This window comes from Oryx dammah, unplaced genomic scaffold (genome assembly GCF_014754425.2).
Source record: "Oryx dammah isolate SB20612 unplaced genomic scaffold, SCBI_Odam_1.1 HiC_scaffold_17, whole genome shotgun sequence".
Classification (NCBI taxonomy): domain Eukaryota; kingdom Metazoa; phylum Chordata; class Mammalia; order Artiodactyla; family Bovidae; genus Oryx; species Oryx dammah.
This window is the reverse complement of record NW_024070201.1, coordinates 1282990-1294454: the sequence shown is the minus strand read 5'-3', so window position 1 is coordinate 1294454 and position 11465 is coordinate 1282990. Positions and strand designations below refer to the sequence as shown.

Below are 11465 nucleotides of genomic sequence, written 5' to 3'. Positions count from 1 at the left end.
TACAGATGTGCTTAACCTGGGGTCCACGGAGACAATGAGACGCAGGGAAAGGCTTGTAAACTAGAGGCCGAATGTTCACTCTCTGAGGAGGGCAGTGAGAGAGAAGGCCACCAGTCCCGACCTCGGCACTGGCCGGTCACTTCACAGGCCCAGGAGGCGCGTCTGCGGCCTTCCAAACCACTAAGCCCGAAGAAACTGCTCCAGCCCTACCGAGGACCTACTTCGCAGCTGGATTTGCAGAGCTCACCAGGGGTCCACAGGGGCCCGCCCCTTTCGGTTCAGGCGCTCAAAGGTGGCGCCAAGCGACCAGGAAGTGTGACCCCAGACGAGAAAGGGCTACCCACCTGAGTCGGAAAATCGCCGCCGGGAACCTCGCTTCCGGGTTCTGTGTCGTCGGCTACTCAGGATTGGCTCTTGTACGAGGGCGGGGCCTCGCTGCAACTTTTCTTGCAACCTCGCGGCACTCGACAGCCAATGAGAGGGGGTGAGGCGCTTTCGTCATCAATGAGGTATCGCGAGAGAAGGAGAAGCTGTGACTCTCCCGCCTAATTCAGGTTTACCAACAAGCGGGTTCTGAGACGCCATCCCGGGCGGTGCTGTTGCTCTTCTTGTCGCGATTGTCCCTCCTTCTTCCCGGGTAAAAGCCAGCCTCGGGTCCTCAGGGTGGGGCTGTGGAGAGTCCAGGTGTGGGATAATTTGCGAGTTGCTTCCTCTGTCTGTGGCGTAGCGGGCGGAAGCCCAGAGAGGACTGACTGGGGGAAGAATGGGCCGAGTAGGCTCGGGAGGAGCTTGGAGGTTCCGCGAGTTCTGTGGTGCGGGCGCGCTGAGGTTTGGGATCCTCACCGAACCGGCGATCTTGGCGTGGGAGGGGTCGTTCCACGGTGGCAGCCTCTCCTCCTCAAAAGTGAAAGTGAAAGTAAACTCGCTCAGTAGTGTCCGACTCTGCGACCCCGTATGCTGCATCCCACTAGGCTCCTCCTGCTATTTTCCTTCAACGACGTGTTTTGTTTATTGAAACGTGGACCCCTTATCCTTTCAAAAGTAGCCCGTGTCTTTAAAATAATTCTGTTTAAGCAGGAAATACAGGATCTCCTTAGGCTCCAGAGTAGCCCTTGCATGCAACTTAAACATTTCTGTTCAGTTATTTGTGTGCTAAACCGGAAGTATTGTGTGAGTCTTTTGCCCATTCATTTAACAAACATTAGCTTCCCACAGCGCACGCAAAAGGAGCTAGGAGAGTTTAATTATAGTGGTAAAAAAGGAGTGGCACTGGAGACACGCTATTTTTTTGTTGTTGTTAACATTAAAAATAAAAATATAGTAGGTGCTTAAGTGAAAATGAGACTCTTCTAAAATTGCCAGTCTGCATTTTAAAAATATGTTTTAAATAAAATTTTGTTTTAGAATTTGGAATCGAGTGAGTTTTCTGACCTATTTGAGCACCGGACCCAAGGGTACTTGGAGAGGGAACTGGTCTCGGAGGAGGTGGACTGACCATAGAAATGAGTCCTGCGGATGCCCTGTAAGCGCCTTTCTTTCGAAATATTTGTTGGTTTGGGTTTCTATCAAATAGCCTATCGACTATGATCACCGTAAAAGAAAACTTGTTTAGTAAATAAAGAGCTTGCATGAACACAAGTGTTGGTCGTTACAAAAAGTATTTGGAATGGTTAACAATTCATACTGTATGTTTATTAATTAAAGATAATATGCAGCTGTAGATTGGGATTTTGCAGTAGATTGGCATATTGCTGTATAAATTTATGTCCTTAGGTTTTTGTCTTAAACTATTGAAGCTATAAATATTCTTGAACTAAGTCTTTCTAGCTAATGCAAGTCTTTTAGAGCACACTTTTAGAGGGATAAATTGCCCTAGTACTGAATAAATTGCAAATGAATCTGACTAAAATGAAAATAAAAGAACTAGGAAAAGAAATGTGGGAAAAGCTTCCAACTTGGAGTCTTTCATCCTGGTTTTAATTTCTTGATTAGTATTGTTAGACCCTGAGCAAGTTAGCAAGCCTTTAAACTTCACCTCAATTTCTTCATTTGTATCATCAAGTTAAAATGACTCTCAGATAAATTGTCATATTTAAATGAAAAAACTCAAGTGAAAATACTTTAGAAATTGCTGTGGAAGTCTGGATAGTAATGTGATTTGAAAGTATTCTGATTTAATCTGTATGTATATAGCCTCAGAACTGTGCATATCATTTTGAAGTTTCTGAAGAGACATCTTTTCTGGAGAATTCTGTGTATAAAGATTTGAAGTTTAGAGATATATAAAAGTTGGTTTTTAAGTTTGTATGTTTTAGTGAAAACAGCCTGAATTTTAATCCTGGCTTTTAGTACCATTTCTGCCATTCTGTTTCATGATAAAGGTATTTAGCCTTCTGGTTTTTCAGAAACAATAATACTTAACCTCTTTACATGAGAGAGTTGAGATGAGATCAGAGATACCAAAGTATTTTAAAGACAGTTAAAAAGTCACATTACGTTTAAGAGAGTGTTAATAACTATCATATTGCTGCTTCACATGACAGTATTGAATCTTTGGGGTACTACCAGATTTAAATGGCATTGTAAACTTGGCCAAATTGGTTAGTGGGAAGCTAACTTTGTATGGAGAGTAGTCAAGCAGGGACCTGGATGTAAGTTACCAGCTTATTAGAATAGAAATCTACTTATAAAATAAGAGGAGTGCTTTTTAAATTAACTAGTTAATTCTAATTTTCCTGGAAAAGTACAAAATAGATAAATAGCAAATTTAGATACTGGGATCAAATTCTCTTAGATTTTTGCTGTGGAACAGAGTAGGAAAATAAACTTTCAAATCCAGGTTACATGAGTGTATAAAACTGCTTGTAACACGGTTATATGTTGAAGCAGTTACAGAGCCTTTTAAAAAGTGTGTATATATTCTACATTGTATTAGTGGTAGGAAGATTGTGATGTTAATAAACTAGTGAATGCTTCAAATTTTCAGATCTTGTTTAGAGCTGGAAAAATGATTTTATTTCATAATTGCTATTTATGGATTTAATTTCGATTTTTTTTTTTTAGATTTAGTTTAGTTTAGATGTTCAGTTTGCTTGAACATTCTTTCAATGAATTATATTGAAGTGTTTCTTCTTTTTAAATACAGCGATGATGAAAACACATTTAAAATCTTGGTTGCAACGGATATTCATCTGGGATTTATGGAAAAAGATGCTGTGAGAGGAAATGATACATTTGTAACACTTGATGAAATTTTAAGACTTGCCCAGGAAAATGATGTGAGTTTGGTTTGCATTTTTGCAGTTTCTACCAAGTTCCTGTACTTACTGTTTTTCCTTTTAGAGTTTTGTTTTATATATTCTTGTGCTCAAATTGCCTGCTAAAATATAAGTATGCTAAAAATCCAAATCAGATTTCGTGTGCGTTATTCCTTGAATTCAAGTAGGAGTGACTTTCGTAAATAGTCTGTAAAATTTTATGGAAATTGATGAAGTGTTTACTGAGTGCAGCATGTTTCTATTTGAACTGTAAAGATGACTGTCTAGTTTCTGCTTTCAAAGAACATACAGCAGGCAAATCAGTATGTAAGATAAGATAAAATGTCTAAATGCTCAGATGAAAGGCCATATGTGATAAGAGCCATAAGAAAATTATAAATAGCATTTCCTGGGAGATTAGAGGTAGAAGAGATCACATTTAGAATAGGACAGTGAGATGAGATAAATTAAGTGGCATTTAACTTGGGCTTGGAACAGATATAGCAGCTGTGTTGGCTCACTGATGGGTCTTGTTTGAGAAAGAGGGCTGAAAAACTAGAAATGTGGTTTGAGCTTCAGTGAGAGCTTCAAATGCCAGATTGAGGAGTTTGTACCCAATTACTAGAAAGTCTAGAAGGAAGTCAAAATAAGTTTGAGGCTTTTTTAAAGTGGTGGCTTGCAATGGAAAAAAGGAAGTGAATACAAGAACTATTACAAAAATAGGCTTTGCATACTTTGATTGGGAGATGCAGATGAGGGAGAAGGGATGACAGTATCTCTGAAGTGTGTTAAGTTTGGATAATGGTGGTACCGGGAGTAGAAGTAGGTTTTAAATAAGGCAGATTTCTTTCTTATTTTCACACTTCCTTATTACATACTTCATTATATGGGAAGGTGATGAATTTTGATTTAGGCCATTTGAGTTGGAGGTTCCAATAGGATATTCAAGGAACCCTTCCGGCAGACAGATAAAATGTCCATCTAGAGCCCAGAAGACAACTGGGGAATAAACATAAATTCGAGTGACTTGCAAACTATTATCTTCAACTTTTCCTCAGAGTTCTGTTCAGTTTTTCTGCAAGTCCTTTAGTTCATATTTCTAAATATTTATGAGTGGAACCTCCCCACTATTTTCTGCCTTTGTGTCTATAAACTTAATTTAAAACTTCTATCTTATTTTGCCGAACTACATTAGTTCACCTTAGTGAAGTCGCTCAGTCGTGCAGACGCTTTACCATCTGAGCCACCAGGGAAGTCACATTAGTAGGTCACCTTAGGGTTTTTTTTTTTTTTCTTTTTTACAGCATAGCAGACAGAGTGAACTTATAAAATCATAAATCAGATCGTGGCACTCTGGTGCTTCAAAATCTAAGTGGCCTTCCATTAAATCTAGAGTAAAAATTAAACTACAAAGTTCAATATGATCTGGCCCCTACTAGAAGACTTCATTTCCTTTGACTCCTGGTGCTTGGCTTGTGCTCCATCTACACCAGAGTGTGTGTTCTACTCTGGGACCTCTGTGTGTCTGGTTCTCTTCCTGCTCCGAGCATCTTGATTTAGTCAGGGTTTACTTCTCAATTCAAGTTTTATCTTTTTGGAGAGGTCTTCCCTGATAACTCCAAACAGTCTTACCACATTACTCATTCATTTTTTCATAGCACCATCTGAAATAATTTATTGGATTGTCTACTTGTTTATTTTCTTCTCCACTGGAAGATAAATTACATGAGAATGAAGATTCTTTTCTGTTTGCTCATGTGTATCCTAGTACGGTGAAAGGATCTGCCAAGCGGGAGGCACTCTCATAAATGTGTTCATGAATGAGGGAATGTCTAGTATTGTCTTCTTTTACCCTGAAGGCAGAGAAATTAACAGTCAAAGGAGGTTTGCTTCCTGCTAGAGAATCCTGTGTCCTTTTCTATGCTTAGGTGGTAAAGAACTATGTCTTTTCCTGAGCGCAAGCTTTTTTTTTTCCTTCACTGTGTCATTTCCTTTCCTTCTGCTTCCTCTCCCTGCACTCTTTAATCCTAACTGTCCTCTTCTGCCCACAGCCCCAAGCTGGTACCTCCAAATGCATGTTATATTTACTTTCCCCCATCTTTTGTGTCCACTTCTTACTGAAGTCTAAATTCTTCCTGATTATTAAGTCCTCTATATTGTGGGCAATGGCACCCCACTCCAGTACTCTTGCCTGGAAAATCCCATGGACGGAGGAGCCTGGTAGGCTGCAGTCCATGGAGTCGATAAGAGTTGGACACAACTGAGCGACTTCACTTTCACTTTCATGCATTGAGGAAGGAAATGGCAACCCCCTCCAGGATTCTTGCCTGGAGAATCCCAGGGACGGGGGAGCCTGGTGGGCTGCCGTCTATGGGGCCGCACAGAGTTGGACACGACTGAAGCAACTTAGCAGCAGCAGTAGCAGCAGCCTTCTAACCAGCCTTATCTCTACTTTTTAGTTCTATCAGCCTAATCTACTCTCTAGTTCTTCAGAGTCTTTTTTTTTTTAACTTTTAATTTTGGAACAATATCAGTTTTAAGAGACATTGCAAGAATAGTACAGATAACTTCTTACCCTTCACTGAGATTTTCCCACACTGAGTGTGTGTGTGTGTATGTGTGTGTGTGTGAATATGTATTTGTGTCTTAATCGCTCAGTTGGATCCAACTATTTTGACCCCATGGACTGTAGTCCCAGGCTTCTCTATCCATGGGGTTCTCCAGGCAAGAATACTGGAGTGGGCTGCCATTCCCTTCTCCAGGGCATCTTCCTGACCCAGGGATCAAACCAGGGTCTCCTGCATTGCAGGGAGAAACTTTACCATCTGAGCCACCAGGGATGCCCTTCCTATACTTTTACATTTAATTTATCCTCTTTCTCTCCATACATACACACATAGACAGACACACTTTTTCTGAACCATTTGAGAGTAAATTGCATGTGTAACCAGAGTGCACTTGTCAAAACCAGGGAAACTGATGTTTCTCCAGTACTGTCATGCAATTCTAAGATGCTGCCAGTTTTCCCCACAACAAATGTCATTGCAGTTTGGGGGCAGGTCAGTGCTGTTAGATCCCAGCCCAGGATTACATTTCACGTTTAGTTGTCATGTCTCTTTAGTCTCTTATAATCTGGGACATTTCCTCAGTCTGCCTTGTCTTTCATGACTCTGGCTTTTTTTTTTTTTTTTTTTTTAACAAAGTTGTGATAGTTTAGATCAATAGTGAAGGGACTCAATGTATCCCCTCTGCCCCAGAGTCCTCTGGTGGCTCAGATGGTAAAGAATTTGCCTGCAGTGCAGGAAACCTGGGTTCTATCCCTGGGTCAGAAAGATCCCCTGGAGAAGGAAATGGCAACCCACTCCAGTATTCTTGTCTGAGAAATCCCATGGACAGAGGAGCCTGGCAGGCTACAGTCCACGGGGTCACAAAGAGTCAGACACTGAGCACCACGTGCTCTCCCCAAACTCCCCTCCTGTCTAGGCTGCCATATAACTTTGAGCAGAGTTCCCTATTCTATGTGGTAGGTCCTTGTTGGTTATCCATTTTAAATATAACAGGGTGTCCATGCCATCTCAAACTCTCTTAACTGTCCTTTCCCCCTATCCTTAACCCCTGGCAACCATACGTTTGTTCTCCAAGCATGACCTTGACATTTTTGAAGGGTCATAGGTAATTATTTTTGCAGAGTATTCCTCGATTGGATATGTCTGACACTTCCTCATGAGTAGATTCATGTAGGGCAGGAATACCTCAGAAGCAAGTTGTGTTCTCAGTGATCACTAGAGTCAGAAACCAGTTTTTAAAGATATTAAAACATTTTTTTTGCTCTTGATAACATAAAACATACCACCCTAACCATTTTTAAGGATTCGGTTGAGTAGTATTAAGCACATTTGTATCTTGGAGTAACCAACCTCCAAAATTCTTTTAAACAACTCTTTCCCTTCCCCTCCCTTATAAAAATGTTTACTTAAGTTGTCTTTTCTATGGCTTTGATTGTGATCTTTTTTTTCCTTTGCTCAAATCATGTTTAGTTTTGAAGACCTAGCTTAAATTTTAATTGTAGTCTCGCTGACTAGTGTAGGGGCCAGAAATCTTTTCCTTCTTCCCTTCTAGGTTCTCTGACTTGTCTGATAATTAAGTTAACATAAGACAGATAAGGGCTTCCCAGGTGGCACTAGTGATAAAGAACTCACCTGCCAATGCAGGAGACATGAGATGTGGGAAGCTCCCCTGGAGAAGGGCACAGCAACCCATTCCAGTGTTCTTACCAGGAGAATCCCATGGACACAGGAGCCTGGTGGGCTATGATCCATAGGGTAGCAAAGAGTCGAAAACGACTGAAACAATTTAGCATGCATGCAAGACAGATTAATAGACTAAAAAATTGCATATGTGCATTGTTATTTAGTCACTCAAGTAGTGTCCAATTCTTTGTGACCCCACAGACTATAGCCCGCCAGGCTCATCTGTCCATGGTATTTCCCATGCAGGAGCCCCACAAAAATATGAGACACCCAGCAGTGAGGTAATGGAGGCTTATCTGCCATCCTGATCTAAGGAGAAGGGGAAAGGGAGTCTGGGGCTTTAAAGGGGAGGAAGACAGTGCATAGGAAGATGGGAAGAGCAGATGATTGTTAAACAAGTGTATGCTGTGCCATGCCCTGTGATGAGTCTTTCTGATACCAGAGATTATCTCTGGTAATAGCTCTTCTCCTGGTACATACCTCTGTCTAAATTCAGAGTCTGACTTATGTTTAGATGCATAGCAGTTTTTCTCTCCCACTGGATTTTAAATAGAATAGGGGTCATATTTTATTCATCATACTCAGTATGAGGTATGGTACATTGTATTCAGTGAGAGCAGGGACGAGATCTGTTTTGTAGATTGCTATTTCCTGAGCTGTCACTGCCTATAGGAAGTCTAAATAATTGTTGAATGAATCAAGTGAGTAATTTGGATTGAATCAGCTCTTCCTTGCATGTTGTCGTTTAGTTACAAAGTTGTCTCTGACTCTTTGTGACCCCATAGACTGTAGTGCACAAGGCTCCTCTGTCCATGGGATTTCCCAAGCAAGAATACTGGAGTGGGTTGCCAATTCCTTCTCCAGCGGATCTTCCTGACCCAGGTATCAAAGCTGGGTCTCCTGCTTGGCAGACAGATTCTTTACCACTGAACCATTCAGTTCAGTTCAGTTCAGTCGCTCAGTTGTGTCCGACTCTTTGCGACCCCATGAATTGCAGCACACCACGCCTCCCTGTCCATCACCAACTCCCTGAGTTCACTCAGACTCACGCCCATTGAGTCAGTGATGCCATCCAACCATCTCATCCTCTGTCGTACCCTTCTCCTCCTGCCCCCAATCCCTCCCAGCATCAGAGTCTTTTCCAATGAGTCAACTCTTCGCATGAGGCGGCCCAAGTACTGGAGTTTCAGCTTTAGCGTCATTCCTTCCAAAGAAATCCCAGGGCTGATCTCCTTCAGAATGGACTGGTTGGATCTCCTTGCTGTCCAAGGGACTCTCAAGAGTCTTCTCCAACACCATAGTTCAAAAGCATCAATTCTTTGGCACTCAGCCTTCTTTACAGTCCAACTCTCACATCCATACATGACCACAGGAAAAACCATAGCCTTGACTAGGCGGACCTTAGTTGGCAAAGTAATATCTCTGCTTTTGAATATGCTATCTAGATTGGTCATAACTTTTCTTCCAGGGAGTAAGCCTCTTTTAATTTCATGGCTGCAGTCACCATCTGCAGTGATTTTGGAGCTCCCCAAAATAAAGTCTGACACTGTTTCCACTGTTTCCCCATCTATTTCTCATGAAGTGATGGGACCAGATGCCATGATCTTCATTTTCTGAATGTTGAGCTTTAAGCCAACTTTTTCGCTCTCCTCTTTTACTGTCATCAAGAGGCTTTTTAGTTCCTCTTCACTTTCTGCCATAAGGGTGGTGTCATCTGCATATCTGAGGTTATTGATATTTCTCCTGGCAATCTTGATTCCAGCTTGTGTTTCTTCCAGTCCAGCATTTCTCGTGATGTACTCTAGATTTTATTAAAGTACAAAGTTTATGTTTGATTTGCATAACTTTAAAAAAAGAAATCACTTCTGGTAGCATGAGTTAGAGACTTGGTATAGTAATTTGAAGATGGCTTTTTGAAGGTGGCCTGGGAACCTAAGTGGGAGTCAGATTAGTAACCAGATTGGAAGGGCCTTTAAATGAATAAAATATGAAAGTTTAAATCTCCACATGTAATGGTATCTTTTATAAAAATTTTTTCTCTCTTTGGTCTATAGTTTTAAAAATTTTACCTGTAAAACATACTAATTTTCACACTATTTTTTGTTGATTAGGTGGATTTTATTTTGTTAGGTGGTGATCTTTTTCATGAAAATAAACCCTCAAGAAAAACATTACATACCTGCCTCGAGTTACTAAGAAAATATTGTATGGGGGATCGTGCTGTACAGTTTGAAATTCTCAGCGACCAGTCAGTTAACTTTGGTTTTAGTAAGTAAGTATATTTAAATGCTTCAGTGAATGTTTCCTTGTGTCTGTGATATGTAACATTTCCTATGTAGGATGCATGAATACATAAACAGTTAGTCATCTTCTCTTCAGTATAAGCTATTTCCTTGGCAGTTGTAGTTCTTTGAATTTTCTGTACATTATTGTATTAATTTGTATTTCCCTAATTAATAGATTGAGTAACTTCTCAGATTTTTATTGTACTTTTGGGATCTCTGTTCATATCCTTTGTCCATTTAAAAAATTTGGATTTTTTTTTTTTTTTTTTGCTTTTCATGTTGAATTTGCAGGAGCTATTTATATATTCTACATATCAAGCCTTTGTTACGCATATATATATATTTTTTCCCAATCAATAATTGTCTTTGACTGTTCACAGGACCTTTTGATGACAGAAATACTTAATTTTGATGTTCATAGTAAAATATATGACATATCTGAGCAACTTCACTTTCACTTTTCACTTTCATGCATTGGAGAAGGAAATGGCAACCCACTCCAGTATTCTTGTCTGGAGAATCCCACGGACAGGGGAGCCTGGTAGGCTGCCGTCTATGGGGTTGCAGAGTTGGACGTGGCTGAAGCGACGCAGCAGCAGCAGTCAAATATGTTGTTCTTTAAGATTTGTGCTTTTGGGACTTATTGACAATATATACCTAGAAGCCCAGGTCATAAAGGTATGTCGTTTTCCTTATACATTGAGCAGGTACCACACTGCTTTCAGTTAAAATGATCTCAGCGTTGTCTTCTGCCTGTGCCAGTGTCTGGGTCTTTTCCTGAAAGACACTGACAGTCTTGAAGTGTACTGGTCAGATATTTTGTAGAATGTCTCTCAATTTGGATTTTCTCATGATTAGACTAGGGTTATTGGTTTGGGGGAAAGAATATTCCTTATAGGTGAATTGCCCTTCTCATAGCTTGTTAGTAATATATGTCATCAATATGACCTGAGCTGGTGACATTAACCCTGATCACTTGGTTAAGATAGTGTCTTACAGGTTTCTCCACTATCAACTTAATATTTTTCTCTTTCCATTCACTATTTTGTAGAAGTGAATCTCCAAGTCCAGCCCACATTCAAAGAGAGGGAGTGACGTTTTGCTTCTTGGAGAGAGAAAAGAGTGTCAAAGAATTTATGGGCATGTTAAAGCTACCACTTACTAAAATCAGTAAACTTTTAGGAGAGGCTCTACAACTATTTTCTTTCTCTTTAATGTTTGTCCAGTAATTTTAGCATTTGCCAGTGGTTCTTGCCTGCAGCTATTGTAACTATAGTGTCCGCATGGTGATTTCCTGTTTCCCACATTCTTTCTGCCATTTATTAATTGGAATTGTTCCATAAAGATTTGTCCCTTGTCCCCCATTTGTTTTATTTATTTATTCAGTTGTCTATATTAGTAGGAACTTATTAAATCATTTATATCAATATGAACCCATTTTTTTCCTTTGAATTGTAATTTAACATTATTTTGATAATCTGTTTTGTTGCTCAAATAAATTGTTCCAGCTTTACCATTGGACACTCTTTCAGACGGGCTCTTGTGTCCTGTCAACATACGCTAATCTTTTTTTCCCATCTTTCCTACTTTTTGGCATTGGAAGATGCTCCAGGCTAATTCTGTATTTTCCCAAGCTTTATATATATGTAAAAATGTGTGCATATGTATATGTG

General features: G+C 40.2%; 1 protein-coding gene across 3 annotated transcripts in view; it reads left to right on the top strand.

The window, feature by feature from the left end:
* The first annotated feature begins 476 nt into the window (after positions 1 to 476).
* Positions 477 to 11465, top strand: part of MRE11 (MRE11 homolog, double strand break repair nuclease) — a 79504-nt gene continuing 68515 nt past the window's right edge. The window contains exons 1-4 of one of the 3 annotated variants that reach the window (XM_040257812.1): positions 477 to 637; positions 1441 to 1522; positions 3146 to 3278; positions 9619 to 9779. In XM_040257812.1, coding sequence (XP_040113746.1) covers positions 1503 to 1522; positions 3146 to 3278; positions 9619 to 9779 — 314 coding nt within the window. In that variant the 5' untranslated portion in view covers positions 477 to 637; positions 1441 to 1502. Of the gene's footprint in view, positions 638 to 1404; positions 1523 to 3145; positions 3279 to 9618; positions 9780 to 11465 lie in introns of all 3 variants that reach the window. The other 2 variants (XM_040257811.1, XM_040257813.1) reach the window with 2 other exon arrangements.